Source organism: Coturnix japonica, chromosome 6, assembly GCF_054131305.1.
Source record: "Coturnix japonica strain WE chromosome 6, WE-NBRP24, whole genome shotgun sequence".
Lineage (NCBI taxonomy): Eukaryota > Metazoa > Chordata > Aves > Galliformes > Phasianidae > Coturnix > Coturnix japonica.
In genome coordinates this window covers 31,639,754-31,661,448 of record NC_140668.1, presented here as the reverse complement: position 1 = coordinate 31,661,448, position 21,695 = coordinate 31,639,754, and the positions used below count along the sequence as shown (strand labels likewise).

Sequence of the window (21,695 nt, the reverse complement as noted above, 5' to 3'; positions counted from 1 at the left end):
TTGTCTTTTTTTTTTTTATCTGATAGAAAAATGGCCAACTCCAATAAATAGGAAATCTAACCAAAGTCAGGTGAGCTAAGGGCAGCCTCTACAGTTGTTTTTTTTTTAGTTGGAGTATAGGGACATGAAGGGTGGTGACATGTATTAAAAGAATCCCTTTCACTCTTGCATAAGCTGTCTTTGGGAATATGTTATTTGCTGAATAAACCTTGGACTTGGTCCCCTGTGTAGTTTAAGCAGCTCTTCTTTATGTGACTTAATTCCTACTCTTCTGTACTGCTAAGTTTTTCAAAGTATTTAGCACTGGCTTAAATCCACCACACTTAGAGTTACCAATGAAATTTTAATGGTCAGAGACTGGGATCTTTTTTCTTGTTTGGAAAATGGAACCTAAAGGTCCACATTGCAAACCTTCAACATAGAAGCTCAGCTTGGTCCTAAAAGCTGCATCATGGTGTAAATGAGTGCAATGAAATTAAGGATTCTCACTATCGGTGCATTTTAAAATCATGGTTTCTCTATGATATAGCTAGGACAGCTGCTCTGAACCTCTGTTACCAAGGTGTACATTCCGTTCCCAGTCTTTTATTGCATTAATTGTTCCTTGGATTCATTTCATTGTAAGCTGGGGGCTGAGAACTCTCAAGGTGTGCTGCCTTGGGCCGATGCTCTTTCCAGTTACTACAATTAGACCTAAATTAAAACAATTAAACAAACAATTAACTGTTCTTCAAAAATGATTTTCATATTTTTTTGCAAAAATGTATTTATTTTAGCAGCTCACGTTACTCTTTTGTCCCCTATTCTTCTGCAAAGCCATGAATGCACTTTATCTGTAGCTCTTTCAAATACAGGTGTCAGCAGTGTGAGTCTTTGTCACACTTTGTATTTTGTTATCCCAAGACTCTAAATCTGTTCCTTTTCTCTTCCATGTTATCTTTAATATCTTCATAACAAAAGTGCTGCAAAAGCTATTGGAGAAAGATCGGTCTGTCTGACAACATCATTCTTTGCAGCATGGTAGATTTTGAATAGAGGCTACCAGCTCTGTTATTTGAAGTAGCATTCTCTTTAACAAAGGAGGATAAGCATCAGAAGCATCTGGGGAAAGCCTCTGATTCACTGTGAATATCAATTTTAAGCAATAATAAGAAAATAACTTAGGGCATCTTCTTTTATAATCTGAGTTCCACTCTACTGAAAAACAAGGGTTTGAATGAACCCTTGAATGAAGAATAGTCTGTACAAAATCCAAAGGAAGTTGATGAAATAATTCCTATGACTTCAGTAGTTTTTGAATCAGGTTTTCTAAGGCGTTTTTTCTAAGGACACAGGTAGATGAGTCTTCACATGCAGTAAGAGCACACATAATTGTTGAGGGAATTAGGTATTTATATATGAGTGGGTAAAGCAATCCTAGAAAGATCTGTGTCTCCAGTGGATCAGGAGGTTGAAGGCTGAGAGGTTGGTTGGAACCTGCAGGGAACAATGGAGTGCTGGTGCTGGAGTGGGAAGGTCTGGCCAGCAGGAGCACGGGGTGCTGCCTCTGGCTGCTCATGCCCACTGCCAGAAGGGCTTGCATGGATACTGGGAAGTGGGATGGTGTCTGGAGCTGGCTGCAGCTTGGAGCAGGGAGAGCAGAGGCTGTCCATGAGGGAAGTTGAATTTTAACCCAAACTGGGCGTACCAAAGCTTTTGTTATTTCCCCAGGTAAATCTTTACCTTTCTTTTGTTCCAAAAATGTAGCTAAACCCTAATAGAAGAGACTCAGAAGATTTATATTTTCTAGAGGGTTAAATGGGTTGGCTGTGAGCACCTGGAGTGCATCTAATATGTTTCTCAGTAGCTCCCCCAGTAGAGACAAAACAAATATGGTGTGACTTCTGTAGAAACTGTGTTGTTTTTTGTTGTTGTTTTTTTTTTCCCCTTGTAGCTGAGTGAGGCTGCAAAAAAGGCCATTAAGTGCACTGCACGTTCTTTTACTGCTGATGCAGGTCCTGTGCTGGCCCAGGAGTTAACACAAGGTTTTAGCAGCATGAGTGAATATATCTGGTGTGGAGCACATCTAATAGTACACACTCAGGATGGGCTGGGTTTTACTTCACTCTTTTGGAGACACCACCTCTGTTTTGTAGATTGAACCAAATAAATAGCGTTAGGAGCATTTCTGGCAGTGGTACCCTTATAGCAGTAGTTTCTGCCTTCGTTTAGTCTGTAAACCTCTAAAACTATTCTATGCAAGTATGGACTTCTTTATGTTGAGGACGGTTTGGAGTAAGCTTACATTTTGTACCAGTTTTTTGGACCTTTCCATTACATTAAAAATAATCCATTGACTTCAGAGGTCCACAGACCATACTGATTTATTGGCAACTACTGCACTAAAGTGCACCATGGAGGGGCAGAAACATGAATGTATCAGAGCTGTACTCACAGACTGGCTGCTTGGCATCTCTAAGCATCCTGTGCCTGGGCTGTTTTTGTGTAAGGAATGTTGACAAATGCAGCTATGGGGGACCTGTACAAGACTGTGTGTGGATTGCCTCTAGAATAATATTTTGCTGGGGAGAAATCCCTACATTGTATCATCAATTGGTTATATTTTTAGAAGCTAATGAATTTTAAGTGAAAGATTCAATTCCTAGTGACAAGTATATACTGCATGATAATATCTTGTTCTAATAGTACCTACCAAGCCTCTGAGTAGTACGTGGCACATCATTTTGTTTGCCATGTCCAGAAAAAAGCATCTATCATAACCTTCAATTTTAGTGCCATCAAATAAAATTTCCAAATGCTAATTTCCCTGTATTGCATTCACCCTGGATTCTGCAAAGGCCAATGCAACTAATATGTAATTTGTAGTTTTGCTTCCTTCTTTGAAGCACCTGAGATAGGCTTTCCCATAATTACTATATTTTAAAATTGATATCTAATTTACCACCTATATTATTCTAATCACAGAAACAACTCTGTTTGCCTGCTGTATAATCATACTTTCACATTATTCAAAACCAGTTTTTATCTGGTGAACTTCTGACAATTTTTGCCTCAGTTTCAGACAGTTACTTAATTGTCTTGTTAACATGGATCATTTGATTTTATATCAGATTAAATTGCTGCCTCGATGGTTCATTTTTGCAAAATGCTGCGCTGACAGAAAGGTCCTGAGAATTTGAATGGATATATATCTTATTAAATGCAGATTTCATTAGCATATTATGTTAATATTCTTTTCAGTTCAATAAATCTGTGTGGCACTTAAAAAACTATTAGTTTCTCTATAAAGCTTTGGATAAACATTGTGAGGTTATATCTTGGAGTTCATTAGTCTTTATCCGTGTGTTTTATCATATATTAGTTTACGTATATATTTCAGTATAAACAGGATGTTGGCTTTTGAAAATAGCCTCCTGTGGGCAGGTGCTCACTCAGCTGTGGTGCAACATGTGGTCATCTCTCCTACAGAGCAGCTGATGGTTGTTGGGCATTGGCTGGATTACTGCTGTACATGTTTAATGATGTTATTTTGTTTAAGACTAGATTGCTTCAGAAAGGGTTTGTATCTTTATCTTAAAAGACTCATAGGATTCTTAGAGTTGGAAGGGACCTTAAAGGTCATCTAGTCCAATTCCCTTGCAATGAATGGGGATGCGCACAGCAAAATCAGGTTGCCCAGGGCCTGATGAAGCCTCCAGGGATGGGGCATGAACCACATATCTGGGCAACCTGTTCCAGTGCCTCACCATCCTCACTGTTAATGACTTTCTTCTTACATCCAACCTTAAGCTTGAAGCCTTTCCAATTAGAAAAAAACAAAACAAAAAATGATCTGAAATGCATTAAGTTCAGAGAATGCAAAGAGTAAAACTAGAAAACTTTCTTTCTCCTCAGTATAAATAACCTACATGGCAAATTTGATTTGAAGAAGCACTGTGTTGCATTCCCTGCCTCTGGGAGTCCTGCAGGTATTGCTGCCCTGTCAGCTTGCATCTGACACTGACACCGCAGTGTCCGCTGCCAGGACAGAGAGGGAGGCTGCTGTTATTGCTGCTTCTGTGCTGAGGGGGAGAAAACCCTATCGTCCTTGGGATCCAGTCTTGCCCAGAGAACTGTGTGATAATTAAACCTGTGGCAGAGAAAACGAACCAGCGAAATCAATCTATTACCTTCAGTGAGTTCATTAGGCACTACCTAGGCCTACTGCTAAGGGAGAGGGGATGTTTTAACACTGTAAGATAAACCAGTATGAAGGGAGAACACAACTGGAAAATGCAGTGTAGAGTGTACAGCTCTTCCTGGGTGCTTCGTGGGGGTGTTTTCTGCCAGGCAAGGCCTCCCAAGGGCTCCCAGCTGTGAGGTGAGGGCTGTGGTGGTGACTGAGCTCTGCTGCTTTCTGCCCCTGCTCTTCAGCTGCTGTGGGACTCCGAGTTCTGTCTGTGGCAGCGGCCCTAGCAAGAGTTATCCCCATCTGTTCCTGTTTCGAAGAGAGTTGGCTTCAGCTATGGAAGAGTGTGTTTATTTATTTGTCGATACCAATTTTCTCCTCATTGTGATAGAGGAACACCGTCAGAAAAAATGACTTGTGGCCTTCTATGCCTGAACGAGCCCTCCAGGCTGCCTGCTGCTGCATCCCTCAGACTCTGCAGGCTGTGGAGAAGGTGGGCACAGCAAGACACAGCCGTGCCTTCACAAGATCTGTGTGAAGTTACAGCCAAAGGAAGTTTCAGCTTGTTAGATGAAGGAAATATAGTGACAGACTCGTGTAACGAGGCTAAGAAAATGCAGTCATTACATGCAACTGATCTAGTGTGCACTTAGGATTTCCTTTTCCCAAGGTAAGCCTTTAAATCTGGGCGCCTTCTCTGTTGAGACAGGAGATGGTAAATATTTTGCCACTGGTAAGGCCCATGTCGGTGTGCTTGCTTCTAAGTAATTGCAAGAATATGGTTTTCTTGCTAATTAAAGTTGTTCTCATAGCAAATAGGGTTTCTCTTGGAATATTAGCTATCTGCCCTTAAATTTTTTCACATCAGTGGTTAGTTGCTAAAAGGACAGAAAAGGTGGGCACCATGATGATTAAAATATTCAGAATTCCTGAAATGCAGCATCAGCAGTTCACTGTGAAACATCTTCTGTTATAATCATTACTATCTGTTTGTGGTGGTATGGAGGGCTGCAATCAAAGCGGGCTGAATGCTGTAAAAATTCATATAAATGCACCCCTCTGAACTCAGCAGGAGGCAGAGTTTGCCTCACACTCCCTAATTTGAGGAATTTGAAATCTAATTAATGTTACATTGCAACAAAGGTATAGAAGCACTGAGACAGATGTGTGCTTTTGCTGTGCAAGGCAGCTACAGGGCTGGAATAGACAGTTTCAGATGAGCAAAGGTGAAGGAGGACAACAGTGTGCAGTCTGCCATGTTGCTAAGAGGGAGACTGCAGCCTGCTCAGCCCTGCTCCTGAGGCTATATTATATGAGACATTTAAAAGTTATAGTTCTTTTTCCTTAGCAAAAAATGTAATAATCAAAATATGCAGTGGAGCCAGTGCTGTATCCGTTTCTCCTCAGATCTCTGCAGTAAACAGGGCAGGCTTTTGCTTTGCTCAGAATCATTTGGAGTGAAAAGGAAACTCTTCTGCACACTTGGAATGGGTGATAGTGATGGCACAGCCAAGACTAATATAAAGAGAAAATCAAGTTCAATTCGGCCTTTGAAGTTAGAGAGGAAAAAGAGTAAAATTTACTCTTCTGTGCTGCAGGTCTCCCCTTCGTAATCTGTGATTTCACAGAGGAAAGAAATTGTGCCACCAAGCTCCTTTCAGGAATTGCCCTTGGCTTATTAACTTGCTTTATGTGTTGTCCAGTTTCTGGGGGAAAAGACTGTTTTGTGTGGATGGTATTATTTTAGAAGGTGTCTCAGTTAATTATTGTCTACTGGAACATCACCTAGGATATGTTCTTTTTCTGTCATGCAGCTGAATACTCATGCATTTAAAGGTAACTCTTCCATAGTTCATTAAATTGTGTTGCGGTGAACTTATCTCCACTGGGTCTCAATTAAGAAATGAAGCCAGTGCCTTTAGAGGAAAAGGCAGAGAACAATCAGAATATACTGAATATATAATTTGATCTCTAGAAATAAGCAAGAGGAAAAATACGGTTGGCAAATGCTAAGACAGTAAGAAGGTGTTGGCTCTCACAGTTTTGTGTACAGAGGCTGGATCTGATTAGATCATTACTGTACAAGAGAAGCATTTAATGCTTTTAAAAATTTAAGTTCTAAGTTCGTTAACTACTGTGAATTTAATGTAGCAAATACTCTCTTTCTTTACCACTTCCTCTCTCTCCATTTTAGTTCCCCTGGGAATTTCAGACACACTGATTCTGTGCCTATTGTCTATTAACATTAATTATAAAACTGCAGTGAATTTTGTGTTACGTTCTAATTTAATTAAGCATTTTTGCTCTAGCAGTAATTTGATTTCCCTTTTTAGTGTTTAAAATATGTAGCAAAACTGGTCTCTGGATTTCATTTCTACAAAAAAAAAAAAAACCAAAAAACAACTCCAACCCTTCAAACTCATAAACTTCATTAAATAATTTCAAATATGAAGAACAGTGAAGGCAGTGATATCAGTGTTTCTATCTCATACCTCCTTCACTACCATTCTTTGTGTGCTGTACACACCTTTGTTCTTTTTTTTTCTGTTTCTCTCCCACTTACGTGTTCTTCTTTGCTAGTGGTGGAAGGCTGTTATAATGGTTTGCTAATGGTTCATTTTATTTTTCTCCTACTAAGTATGAGTAATTCCAGGAGCCATTCTGAGGTATTTACTGCAGTGCAGATAGTGGTGAGAAATGCCTATGGAGGAGACAATACCATTGCTGGTTTAACATGGACTGAATACATCATCACTGTATATGAGTTAAACAATTCCTGGCTTCATACTTTCTCCATGAACTTAATTCTCTTCAATAGCTTGAAAATGAGCAGCTTATAGATGCAGAATGGCTGGAATTTTAATTAGGTTGTGACTTAAGGATGCCTCCTGTTTCCAAGTTACTAACATCTCTTGATCTAAATGAATAGGTCAAGTCTCATCTTAACAGCTTATAGAAAATCTCTTGATTGGTTTGCAGTATTAATTTTGGCCATTCCCTGTGTTTCTCCATGCCCATTTAATTGAACTTATTGTCTGAGATACCCATGTTTGTTCTGGCATTCTGAATCCCAGCCCTGTTCAAGTTGACCAAAAGTATTCAAGAAAAATTTTAAACAATTATGATGAACAAAGTAAAAGTAAAAATGATCACAGAATTGCTTTACTCTGCTTGGCACTGTACAAAAATTGTAGTGTCTGCCTGAAAGTATATACATGTACTTTTGTGGCTACTTGAATACCTACCTTTTCATTTGTTTACAGATGAGTAATGAGAGGAATTTGTTTTGTTCTGTGAGATAAGCATCATCATGCTTATCCTAGCAGCTGCATGCACAATTAGGAGGACCCAATTAAAGCTGCATTCAGTTTGCACAAAGCGACGGTGATTGCTGTCTATAATTTCTCCTGTGGTTTGACTTATAGGCATTATACTCCACAGAACTTTATTAACAAATAAACTCAAGTCAAACAAGTCAAGAAAAGAAAACCAAACAACAACCAAAACAATCTGAGAAACAGTATATAGGATCTTGGCCACTGTGCACTACATACAGCTTGAAAAAAGGAGCCACTTCCACCCTTTCAAACAGCCAGCATGCAAACTTCAAGTTTCCTGTGCTTAGGTTTGTAGGGTTTCTCCCCCTGGCCACAACAGTAAGTACGTGTCTGTCTTCTCTGTTTCCATGTGAGTGGGACTGAAAGTCAGCCACTCACTACAGCAAGTGCAGGGTATCCCAAGATGCCTGAGAATTTAAGCCTAAAATAATTCTGAAGCTAAATACACCTTTGCTTTTCCCAAGCAATATTTATGTCATCATTACATAAATCCCAGTGCTGGGCTTTGTGTAACTGGCGTATCACTGTGCTAAATGGAAAGCTTGGATGGGGCTTTGAGCAGCCTCATCTAGCGGAAGGTGCTCCTTCCCATGGTGGCGGTTTGGAACTAGCACTTTAAGGTCCTTTCCAAGCCAAACTATTCTATGATTCCATGAAAGAGACATGTAGAGAAATAGAATATATGAGCAGGGCATTGGAGCAATTTCATTCATAACCTTTGCTCCTCTTTTTCCTCATAAAGCTGTTCAGTTCCCAGTGCTTCATTAGGGGGCTTAACATCCCTTGATGTTCTCCCAGCCCGTGCACTGCTCATTGTGTACACGCATACATACAGGGTAGTATAGCATGTTTTGCTTTCATAAGGTAGGGATATCCAAAGTCTGTAGACACTGATCGATTGGCTAATGTGCTACAAAGAGCAAAACATCATATAGCCAGTCCCTGCAAAGATTTTTATCATAAAGTGTTCAGTTTTCTATTAAAAAGCAGGAACAGAAGCCCAACAAGTCTCAATTTCTGTAGGTATGAACAGACAATGGATAGCAAATCTGACAAAAAAGAAGAAAAGAGCATGTCTGGATTGTCTTAATATGTAGAGGTTCTACTTAATCATAGGTCTCCTTAAGTAGCTAAAAGCAAAAAGGGACAAAAATGGGACCTCATTCTATGTGATGCAAAATATCTGATTCTCAGACAGCAAAGCACTTCAGGTGTCTGAGGAGACCGAATAGTCAATCCACTTGGTTGGTTCTAAAGTGCTTTACTGCTGTAGGATAGGACCTATACAGAGCATGACTTAAATCATTTAATCACCTTACATGTGTTAAGTGGTGACAGATCCAAAACCAATCACTTACTTTCAAAAGTAATTATATCATTAATTCAGAAACATGATAATGATGCCCACAAGAAGTTGTTTGACTTTTTATGCTCTTGTAGGTAACTGACAGTTTTGATGCTGATACACCAAGAAAGCCATAATAGAGAAGAAAGCCACCTTTAATTTCAAGCTTCACTAGAATTGTGAGAGTAAAATTAATGTTTACTAAATGAAAAGGGATAATTTTACTGGAGAGAAGGAGTTTTCTTTAAGCTTTTAGGGGAACATTATTAACTTTGAGGAATGGAAATGTACACAGTATATTATAAAACATTTTTTAATCACACAAAATTTAGAAAATCCAGAAAGTATTTTAAATTTACCTAAGCTCCTCACAGTGTATCAGGTTTTAAAAAGCAAGCAAACCAAAAGCTTTCTACTACCAATACCTTTCCTATGGAAACTTAGATATAGCTTCATATCCAAGTGAGTGTTTAGAGGTGATATGAGGGTCTGTTGATCAACTTTTGCCCATTTCTGTAATGCTCCTGCAAATTTCTCAGGGAATCTCGGAAGCGTACAGGCTTTGCTCCCTTGGAATGTACTTTCATAAAGCTGCCATTCTTGGAGTCCTCTGACATATCCCAGTGCTGCTGAGTTTTGCCTGTGATATGTTGCCAAGCGCCATGAACGAATGCAGCTCTAAGATGGCAGGTCACTTTTTATTTTGCCAGATGCAACAAAGAAGTGTCAACTTCTGACATTTTTTTAAAGTAGGCTTGAAAAGAACTATCAAACCTTTTTTTTAACCAGTCAGTATCTGAGAATACATGCTCACAGAAATAGGGGGGATAAGGAAATTTGTGGAAGTGGGAACTGTACTGTATTATGTGAGTCTGATTTAGCACTGCATCATTCTGGTTTTATACTGATAAATACACTTGGGATTAGGTGACAGGGACTTTATGCCATCAAATAAATGGGTACTGGATATGAGCTCAGGCAACTAATGTGTGTGCAGCACTGCAGTGGGATTATAACTGCTGCCAGTCACAGGTCTGTGGGATAATCTTGCAGTCAAAATGCTTTGGTCTTGCATTTTTGTTGCAGGATCTTGCAGTCTTTAGGTACGTTCAGTTCCCTGCAGAAGCCCCCTGTGTAGTAGGGAATGGAAGCATTTAGCAGGTGACTTGCCTGGCTTAACACAATAACACGCAATGTCTGAGCAGTAGCACAGGACAGAAAGAACCACAGAAGCCTTACATCCCAATTGCACAGGCAATTGGGTCAGCCTCTGGGGAAGCACTATGGTTGACAGGAATTACTGGTTATGGAAATGGTGGCCTGCAAGTTATAGCTGAGAGCTGTATTTGCTTTAAAGGACATCACTATTGACTATTCAGCTGTTGAAACCATGTTAACATAAACTTAAAAAAAAAAAATAAAGGGAGGGAGAAAAAGAATCAAAAAGGTTATGAGTTGATATAGAGCACATTAACAAATGCTTGATTTTTCATGAAGCTGCCAAGGAGATGGCATAGTCACAAAAACAAGGAAAAGTGGTATAGAAGACAATCTTTACATGTTATATGTGATAAAACAGGTGATAAGTGATTGCTTTCAGCACTGAACTCCATTTCTCTTGAACAGGACTCCACTGTCAGCATGGTGTCTTTTGTAACCATCTGGACAGCATTTGATTCCCCTTCACTGTTAGACTGATGAAGCTGCTGCCAGCACATCCCAATTTTCAAAATAGCCAGGCTCACAGTTAGTCTAAAACACAACCATTTCAAGCAACAGAAAAGAGAGTGTCAAATTCAGCGTATCCAACTCAGAAGACCACATTTCCATCTCAACTGCCTTCCCTCAGTAGAAAAGGAGATCATTTCCTTTTACTCCCAACAACTGCTAGGATCTAATCTCCTTACAGGCATGTTCCTTTCTAGAGAAGTTCAGAGGATGTGACTGCTCTTAAGCTTGTGGAATCCAGCCTTACACAATTAACAGTAGAGCACTCGTGCCTGACAAGTGCATCACAGGGCCCACCTGCCTCCTGTACTAAATTCTTTTGTTCTCTGTTTCTGCTGGTTCTGTTAGTTGAGACTCAGAGTAAATGGCTCTCAGTTCATAAAGACAAGCAAGTTATAAATTGTCGGAAAATTACTTCTGAAATTATACATCACTGCCAGTTCATTTTCAATTGTGTTTTTAAAAAAGTTTCCAGTATAAAAAACAAGTGGTACATTGTGCACTAGGAAAGTGTTATGCAAATTTACTGCTAACGTGGAGATGTGTATATGCCTGTAATTTGTGACTAGGAAGTTGTATGTGCTCTGAATAAGTAACTAAGGAAAAATCAGTTCAGATATAATACTGGTGTTTAAGGCTACTGCATTATACAGAAGACTTATGCACTGTTGCTCTCTTGTGCCATCAGGTTTGCTATAGCGCTGATGTGCAGGCCCTTCTGACTGTCATCTCTCCTTCTTTCCCCATCCCAACATACCCTTGGTAAAGCAGAAAATAAAGGGGATGACAGCATTATGTTCAGAATTGGTAAATGAGGGAAAGAGAGCAATCTCTGCAGAATCCAAGTCAGATGAGTTTCAGGCGTAGTTATATTCCTGCTTGACTTTCAAATGCTGGTACAGAGTGCAAACCCATTTCTATTCTACTCTCTGTTTTCACTCTTTTTGGAGTTTCAAACTTGCAACATTTAAGATGCGGAAAATCCTCTTACCAGCTCCCATGGGAATGTGCATCTGTATATATTCACCTTAAAAGTTTTAACTGAAAGCTTAGAGGTTTTTGAAGTCAGAAACCATATGGCTAAAACAACAAAAAAAGAGTAAGCATTAACTGTTTCCCACGGACTTAATCACCTCATAGGGAGTAATTTGCTGTCTGAGTGCAGGTTTACAGAAATATTAATGTTCTTTTTCATTTGGCTATATTTTCTATAACAAAAGTAGATACCATTTTCAAATATCCTTTTGTTTCTGGCTGAAGTGTGCAGAGTGTGTTCCTAAGTACACTTAGATGTATTGTATCCATGATGCATACGGGAAGCAGTTCTTTATGATTTGTGACTCCACACTTTGTATTCAAGACCACATGCCAGCCCATAGACTGTCAGTTCTGCAGCTCTGGAGTTCCCATAGGTGTTAGAAATCCAGCACTGAGCTGTCAAGATGCCTTCAGCCTCTAGACTCTTCTTTCACTACTGATTTTATTTGTCCCAGTAATCCCTTCTTGTACCACCCAAATTCAGCTCTTGCAAATCCTAGTTCTTCATAGTGTTGGCGATCTCAAACACTGCACTGGCCCAGAACAAAGCTATGAAGACCCTCATTCGTCCAACCAATTCATCAGTCCTAAGAGAGAGGGACTGTGTCTCTATGCCTTGGTAGCCACAGGGTCTGGACAAGCCCCTTGCTGGCTGGAAATGATTCCACCACAAGCGCAGCAGTGCAGTGGTTGAACATTTACTTGCTGTAAAGTTCTTGCATGCTTAATATACTATCAAGGAAAGGAGATTTTTACATGCAAGAATTGCTTGTGTTAGGGTAGGAATGTATGTATTAAGTTTTCCTTGTGCACCACGTGCAATGTATTTAACTTTATTCCTTCCCCCCTCCCCCAGTGCTTTTTTTTTTTTACTGTCTCCATTTAAGCAAAGTTTTACACACATATACAGGACAGCGTTACATTTTGGTATGATGTAACACTGTATCTCATTCATGTCACTGCTGAACCCCCTCTCCTGCTTCACCCTTCGTTCTTCATAATAACAGTACTCTCCATGGAAGCCCAGAAAACGTCTGTTTTAAGTGAAGTTATTGTCCTTTAATGACCATAGGAATATCCACGGCAGTTTATATATTGGCTTGGGAAATCTGTTCTGCCCACCCTAAATAGCCGTCTGTCATAAATATATCTGCTCAGAGCGATACACATTATATAAATAAAACTGTACAGGCAGAATGGTTGTCAATCAGCAAGGAAGGCTCTACGCCCACTATCCAGAGCGTATATACTTTGTAAGCATTGGTTTCCAACAGATAAATGTAATCAAGGTTTATATGCTCACAGAAGCCAACAGGATGGGATTGTTTCACTCGAAAGATCAGAAGAAAATTGTAACTAATGTTGTGGAAAATTACTTTGGTATTGCTTTCTCAGTACAGCATCACAATTAGGTAGCAATGTGAAGCACAGGGAAAGAATAAATGAATAGTAACAAATCAACACAAACAGCTACTGTCAGGAGTACTTTGCTCAGTGAATGTAATGTAAGCATTACTTAAAGTTTTATGACTGTGGATTTTATACTGGTTTAAGTAGTACATCAAGGTCTCACCATCGTGCTCACTAGGACTAAAACAATCAGGAGCAATTTCCGGAACAGACAGATAAAGCTGAAGTACCAAAGTATTTTTATTAATCTTGTTTCATAAGTTGTACTGTCTTAAATTAAAGATGACTGAATGTACTAACAGTGAAAAATGCCCTTTTGGACAACACAAACTCTCCTATGGTGCTTTTCAGTGCAAAAGAAACATTATTGACTTTTCTGTAGCTTTCCTCAGAAGATTCTAACCCCTGCAAATGCACTTTGCTGCACAGTAACTATGTGGGAAATGCAAAACCAAAGGCTAATCCAATAAAGCTCTGCCATGCAAAATCTGTTGTCCTAAGTAGCTTAATGACACATGCATTTTTTCAATTCTATTGAGGCAGCAATCAGACAAGCAAATTATAGCAGTATCCGCTCTCCATTAGAAAAGGACCCCTTTGAGGAGAAATGCTCTGATGAGGGGAAGGGAAGCATCCTTTTCAGCACACCAAAACGTCTCTTGTGATTGACAGGTTTTCACAGGAGGCTGACTGGCAATGAAATATGTCTGCTCTCTTTGTAATGAGGTGAATGACTGTTTTTTTCCTATGTCCTTTATGCTTCCTAGTATGTTTTAGTGATAACTGGTATCATTTTCAGAAGGAATAGAGGTGAGGAGTTTCTGAGTCCACCATGAGCTGAAAGCACTTAACGCACGTGAAAAACAGCCAAACAGAAATAAGAGTAATTGTATGGAGCACCTTTTACTCAACGGTGCAGTCTGATTCCTGTTAACATAAATTGTAATTGAATGTGAGAATTGAGCAATTGATCGCACACCTTTGGCAGTAACAGTGTTGCTGGGCTGTTCATTTTGTAGCTATGAAGAACCCTACTGACAGCTACTGAATACATCAAGGAGTGCAGCAGGGAGGGAAGGGAAGAGGACCTCAGTTCAAACTTGCTGTTATTTAAATGTGCTTGGATGTCCCACTCAAAAGTTACATCCTCTATAATAATTTACAGTATATTGCACTCAGCAGTTCAAGAGGTATGTGACTGAGAATTGAGCTCAGGAATTACTGTTCTCTTTGGGTTCTTGTCAGACATTCAGACAGAGGGATGTTGTTAGTGCTTGGGGAGGGGAACTAAGTGACCTACAGAAAGGAAACTTCAGGGATTGCAAGTTAGGTAAAAGTGACTAGTGAGGGCAGGATGGGGGGAGAAGGGGAACAGGATAAAAGTCTTTAGGAAAACCAGTGAAAACTGTTCAGAGAACAGGGTAGCTATTGCGCAGAAATATATTTTAAGTCCTAGGGACTGTCTGACCAGGAGTGCTACTTTGTCTTAGAAGAGGAATTTGATTCACCATCACAGCAGATCTAGATGGGGCAACTGGACCATTGCCTGCTTCTGCCAGGGGTTTCCAACCCACCGGGTTAGCATGAGGCTTTTGGTAATAACATTTAAAGTATAAAAGAGGAAATGATCCTTTCCTTGTCCTAAATCCTTGGGGGTTTGGGCCCCTGCAGTTACTGAAGGAGATATGATCACAACCTATAGGATCTATCTAAATTCCATAGGTTATGGTACAACCACACCAAATATGTGGCCAATAACAGTAGGAAGGTGAGTCTGTTCTCAGCATAAAACACATTTATTAAGTGGAAAGGCAGGCCCTGCACAGTGTGCACCTCAATAGTAGAGATATCTCGGTGATTTCTCTCTACTATGCATTTTGTGCAGTCACCATTTGGGGCATAAACCATATAAGCTGCTCCTGTGAGCATGTATGGCTAATTTGGGATGTGTAATTTCTGATTTTTTTTTTTATTTTCCTATTAACATACAGAGCTCATAGCAGAACTGATTCCAAATGAATATGCACAGTACTGTCAGTTTTAATCTGTAAATTATTTTGCATCTAAGTATACAAAAACAAATTAGAACAGAACTGAAGTGACTGGTTAATTCTCTGCTTTCCATGACACATTGATGATTCATTGTATCTACAGTTTCAGCTGAGTGTCTGCTTTCAAAATCAGTGTGCAAATAGACTAACTAATCAACATGTTAAAGTATAGATTGTTTAGTGACATGGAAGTAAGTGCTTAATAAATCTGGGCACAGATTTAAATAAATCAGCACATAACGTAAGGACTTCTGTTAAAGCGTAATGTAATTTTGTATTTGGGTTCAGCTGCTTTAAAAATGTTACTAATATTTTATCTTGAAAATATACACAGTCACCTTGACTGTGCAATGAAGTCGTCAGTTAAATAGACTTTTTATAAAGCACGTATTCAGTCAGAGGAGAATTTCAGTGCATATATGAGCAAACACAATGACTGAACCTCTGCACATAGGAGTATTATTATGAGCTGAAATAACGGTGCTGACATTTGTCTAGGCTCTAAACCAGCCTTCATGGCAGCCTTAGTCAAAGAAAAAGTGACTGTAAGGAAATCAAGGGAAGTCTTGTGCATTTTCACACTTCTTACATGCGCACTGTTTAAAAGGAAACCACTACTTCAGCCTGTAGTTTTCAAGTTTTCACATGAATGTGGGGTGGGGTTTTTTTTTTTGGCATTTTACAGTTTAAAGTTAGTAACATGAAAATATGGCATACTTAAGAATGGAAACTGAAATATGTAATAGAAGTTATGCACATTAAAGGAATACATCTTCAGATATTTTAAGCTTCTTACATGACTTATTTTATGCATCTCTTGCATCTCTATGAAACACTGAATATATAAGCACTGTATGCAAGGAAGGGTGTATTCAGAGTTGAACTTTGACAGAATTTCTCAGTTCCAGATTTGCAGTGGTATAACTGGCAGCAGAAGTCAGTCCCCACTTTAGCAGACAATTAACTTCATCCAGCTGGACCCAGTACACCTTGGCAAAGATTTCTGCATAATCAGTCAATTGTTTCTTGGATCTGCTTTTTATGCAAACTCTTTTTTTTTTTTTTCTTTCTTTTTCTTTTTTGTGGTCAATTAACCTCAAAATAGCCTTTATTAAAGAGATAAATAAAAGTACATACCTGTGTTCAAGCAACCTCTGTGGAAAATGTAAACACGTTAAGGGTACAAGAATAAAACATTGAACATGTAAGAGTGAGTTAACCAGAAACAGGAATGCTAACCTGGTGTCTGCTGATGAACTATTTCTTCTGGATCTTGCAGGTGAATGAAGACAACAAGCCCAGCTGCTCCAAACAGCAAGATGAAGGAGAACATACATGTCAGCCTCATAATTATTGTTATCAGATCAATCCAGTTTGGACCCAGGAAAAGAACTGCATGCAATCTTCAGAGCACCCTTCACTCATAGTCTCGTCCTCTCGTCTGGAATTCTGGCATAATATACCTACAAAAGGTAAAACAAAGCCTTCTAAAACTTAACACACAGAACTTACATTGTTTAAGGTACGTTAGTTGATTGAAGTTCTTTTTCAGATCAAACAACTGATTTCTTTAGTATTTCTTTTGTAAGTTAATTGCAGTCATCCAGTCAATTTCAGCCCTATCAGTTTATCTTTGGTTATATGTCACTTTTTTTAATATGTGGAAAGTACAATGCAGAACATCATCAGAAATATAACTTGGGAAAAGCGATCATGCCATGACTGTAATTTGCTGAGAAATCCTCTTAATAGTTTCCTTTCTTTGAGTGAACTGTACGTCACTTTTTATTTTGCACTGATTAAGCGATGTGAAAACCATGAAGTGAGATAATGTGGGAAAAAAGATTACATGTGCAGCACCTTGCATGTCAAACATGAGGAGAGTGACCAACAACTGGCAGTTGCCTACTACTTCAGCCTAGAGGAAAATAGTTGTAGTAGAGTGGGGCACTGCAGGTTGCTACACAGCCTGTTGGAAAAGCTCCATGGGCATATTGTTTTCCAAAGAGAAATGCTGGTCACGGTGCTTGGGCCACCTTTCATGGGACTGCACAAAACAGCAGTAGGCAGAGTGCAGGGAGTGAGCTGGCTGGCTGCAGGAACACTGGACACTGGAGCTGCTGCCTCTCTTCCCCAGGGAACCATGAGCAGATTTCTGGGCTTGGTTCTGCAGTTCTCATGGCTGGCTCTAATACTTGCAGTTATGTGCCATTTCAGGGAAAAAGCAGCAGCACTAGTCAGTCCCAGATGGGCACCGTGTGTGTGATGCTAAACCTCTGACTGCACACAGTCCTAAGGCAAATACTTCATTTTAAGCACACAAATAGTCCCACTGGAACCAGTACCCATTCTGGTAAGAGTTAAGGAGTGAATAGATGAAAGAATGTGAACAGCAACAACAACAACAACAAAAATACATTAGTAGTGCCAGTTGCTGTATTAATAAAAAGAAATGCTTTTGCCATGCAAGTGTGCTGGCCATACATTTTTTGGTAACATGTGGTAAGGTCCATTAAAGTGCAGGCACTGAAACTGGTTCCCATCAAACATGACCACATATCTTATCATCACATTATTTAACATGAGGACCCCGGCTGGAGAACAGCAACAGATTGCAGGAGTCACTTTGCTTTTATTGTATTTCTAATTGGAAATGTGAGCTGGCATAAAGGGTTCCAAAGGTAGTCTTTATTTACAGAAGAGGTTTTAGGTACAGAAAGCTTGTGTTACATTAGCCTGCAGGGAGGATGGGTTGTGGAAAGGTGATGATTCAAAGTAATTATTCCAGGAAAAATCTTTAGATTTCTTGATATGCCTGGAACATTTGGTGTTAGAGGCAACTTCATTTGCTTTTCATGGTTTCCATGGCTGATTTTAATTCTCTGCAGGGTATTTGTTTTCTAAATTTCTAAAATGCACCAAAAAAGAATACCATTTTTATAGTTCCAGTGAAGTCATTTTTGGAACTGACTGATAAGGTTATCTAGTGGCAACTATGTTTGTTTATTCAGTGTGTAAAGCAGCCAGAGGTAGGCTTGAGGCCAGGAACATTGATGGATGCTTGTGTCTTATATGAATGCTAAGCATCACTATGTTCTGTCTATACATAGGCAAATGCAGCTTTACTGTCTGTTAAAAATGATGGCAGAGGTTAACTGCATATTTTTAATTATTTTTCCCTTTATTAAAAGTAAAAACAAAAGAAAATGAAACTACATTTTTCAGCACTAGCAAAACTGAACCCATGTAGGTGCTAGCATAACTCCATCTATATGTGTTACATGCATGTGAATGCATGGATGGTTTTTTTGCACATATATTTACTACATATATACATTTTAAGAATCAAAACTAACTATAAAGCTCCAGTGGAGCCAGACTAGGGAAAGATTAGCCTTCAGAGCAACTGTGTTATAATTCCAACCACTGCTGTTATGTGCAAGCAATTAGGGAACATGAACAACTCTGCGTTGAGTTTACTGCAGGAGGTGTCCGTACTAAATAGTTAGAGGTTTGGATAAATGGGTACTTAGGACCACATGACCCGTGGCAAGGCTGGTACGACACCAAAATCAGAGCATCATTCTGTAAAACCACGCAGTCAGCGCTTTCTAGGAATTGTGTTTAGCTCCCTGATGTAAACATTTACCTTTTTCTAACCTACTTACACTCTCTGAATGCCCATGGGGAGGAGAATTCTACTACCCCAATTATACAGGAAAGGAATGAAGTAAATTTCTTGCCCAAGATTATACAGGAAGGCCATGAAGAAGCAGGGAATTGAAGTGTCTCCTAGCCCTGAGCTGGAGTCAGCAGTTCTGCTCCTCTGCTGGCAATGTGAACTGGCAAGAAATGCATGATCATAATTTGAAAGACGGTCCCTTAAAAACATCTATTCCCGAATAACTATGTTTTTATTTGTGTAATGATGAGTTTCAGGTCATTTTTTGAATGAATTATACCCTCGAGCAAATAATGGGCTTCTAAAACAATTATTATTAGCTTAAAATGCTAAACCATTTTCACTTTGTGATTTGTTGAAATGTTTTTGTTTGAAGTAAAGGCAATATCAAGAAAGAAGGTCCCTAGCCAGTTCTTAATTAGTGCAAGAAATGCTACAGTAGCAGTTTTTAACAGTTATGTTTACATTATTCCATATCCTATAGGACATCTGTGTTCAGGATCACATAGTCTTTTAGTTTAGACATCTCACGATGCAGCAGTAATGAAGGCTAGATGGAAGCATGTACTGACAGAAGGCCACATGTAAAGATACAACTCTGAAGAAATACTACTGTCATTCCCTGTTCACTCATCTTTGCAAAGAGCAAATGTAGAGCGAACCCAAGAAGGAAAGAGAGCCTCTTCCCTCTAATAAAATTAGTACCTCTTGATGAAACACAATTTCAGAGATCTTCAAATTATGGGTCTAGGCTTTTCCCATCTCTGTTCTACTGTAATTATTTTTTCAATCAGTTGTTTTTAATTAACATGTCCTAGGAGAGTAAACATAGTGAATGGGAACGACTGTTTTATAGATGCTGAGCATGTACTTCATGAGCATTCCCAGGCTGGTCAGAGAGCTGCAAGAGCAGCTGGCACCAACTGCTGCATGTGAACCAAGTGTCCTCATTTGAAAATATTGTTTGTAGTTAAATCCCATGATTTAAAAGATAGATCGGATTTTAAAATAAAAATTAAAAAAAAAAAAAAAAAAAAAAGAAGGAAAAGAAGAAAGAAAAATCTTAGTGGAGCATCAGCTAACAGTTTCTTCAGGTAATGCCTGATCAGGTGCATGAGGGAGAAGGATGCCTTGTATGGGAGCTCTGGACTGGTGCACACAGAACCCCAGAGAGTTTCACAGAAATCTGCAGCCTTCAACTTATACTTTGCATTTGTAGTCACATGTTTCAACTGTGCTCCTCACAATAGGCAGAAAGATGTAATTTTTTATAATTCTTGTTAGTGTTACTGAGAGTGCAAGAAGATAAGGCTGCAAGCAGCTTCCAATCAAAACTCCATTTTCAGCTGCCCTGAACTTATTAAATGGATGGGGAGCAGTTCACCAGAACACGCCACAATGAGTTGAAACATCTAACTTTTAATTTATTCTTCCATTATACATTTCTGCAGTGGATAAGAGTCCTGTGCATCAATATGCATTTTTCCAAGCTTTCCCATTACAATGGCATGTGAATGTTCTGCCCTTGAAAGCAGCAGAACTGTGTGTATATGCAGATAACAATTAGCACACAGGTAGCACTTTCCAGTTTAAAGACATTCATTAATCACCATAGCACTCATCTGAATTGTGAGGCGAGAAGTATTAGCATCAGGTAGGAGAATCAGTGGTGCATCATTAAAACAAACCTTTTCAGGAAAAAGGCTGCGCAGTTTTAGATAAGAATCTTACAAATAAATCTGTGGAAAACAGTTGAGTAATTTAGCAAAATATTCAGCTATCACAGCTTTTACTTTCAAACACAGAAGGACTGTTCCCCCCTGCTCCCAGGCAATTCTGAAAGCCTCTTAGAAAGACACCACGACTCCATGTGGTGGGAAGGATGCCTCATTTTAGCTGCTATTGCACAGTGTCCACTGCTGAGCCTGTCTGAGTGGGAGCTCCCTGCAGCTTCTCTGTGTCATAAAAGTGGGGCCCCAGCCTCCTGACAAAGCAATTTTTGTTTAGATGGAAGTTAAAATGAACATTTTAATTTAAATCTTCTAAGGAGAGTGACACAGAAAGCAGTACTTTGGAGACCTCCCTTTTTGCACCTGCCCCCTGGCAATCCTCATGGCTAAACTTGAGGCAAGCAATTTGACATTATGATAATGGTCAACCCAAGAAAGGCAAAAGAGAGTTTTCTGCCAACAACATCTCTGTTGTTTATTTCCTCATCTGAGATGCATTACCTAGGCTGTACTTGAGGTTGCATCTGATGCACAGCTGTTTGTTCGTTCACAAGTTTTCTGAATGTTACAATCTCTCCCTTGTGTGCCAACAAGTCTGTGAACAATGACGCAGATAGATAATAATCTAAGGGCACGATGTGCTTCTGGTTGAAACTCGGGGGATTGTCTTTGGACCATCTCAAAGGGAATCTTTCCCTAATAGGAGGCAGCAGTTGATACTTCAGAGGAAAGCACAAAAACCTTGAGAGCAAAGCAGCAGGGTAACTTGCCCCCAAGAAGTCTGTCTATCCGTAGTGGAGATCAACTTTTTACGTGCACAGCATGTCTTAAACTGGCTGTCCATGATGTCAGGGCATGCACCATTCACAGCACTACAAATATCACAACTTTTAACTTTAAAAAAAGTTTAAAAGGTGTTTCAAGAGCTCAGTCACTTGGTGAGAACAAATAGAATTAGCTTAAAGGTGAAAGAAATTGTGCTAAGAGATGAATGGAAGAGAATGACTAAGGAGAGACAGAGACTCTGTAAGGCTCCTTCCTGCTGCAGGACAGCTGTGTTCACTCCCTTCTTGGGGCTCTGCTGTGAGATGCTGATGCAGCTCCAAGACAGCTGAGGAGTGCAAACTAATGCCAGCTATAGATTTACATTACCATGTACATCAGCAAGCCAACAGACTACCCAAGTTGTTTGCAAACATCTACTG

The 21,695-nt window shown here is 39.5% G+C and overlaps 1 protein-coding gene across 2 annotated transcripts in view; it reads right to left on the bottom strand.

Annotated features, from left to right (window-relative positions):
- Positions 1-21,695, bottom strand: part of CHST8 (carbohydrate sulfotransferase 8) — a 160,388-nt gene that overhangs the window by 102,525 nt on the left and 36,168 nt on the right. For both annotated transcript variants that reach the window (XM_015874088.3, XM_085551126.1), the window contains exon 2: positions 16,318-16,541. In XM_015874088.3, coding sequence (XP_015729574.2) covers positions 16,318-16,426 — 109 coding nt within the window. In that variant the 5' untranslated portion in view covers positions 16,427-16,541. The remainder of the gene's footprint in view (positions 1-16,317; positions 16,542-21,695) is intronic.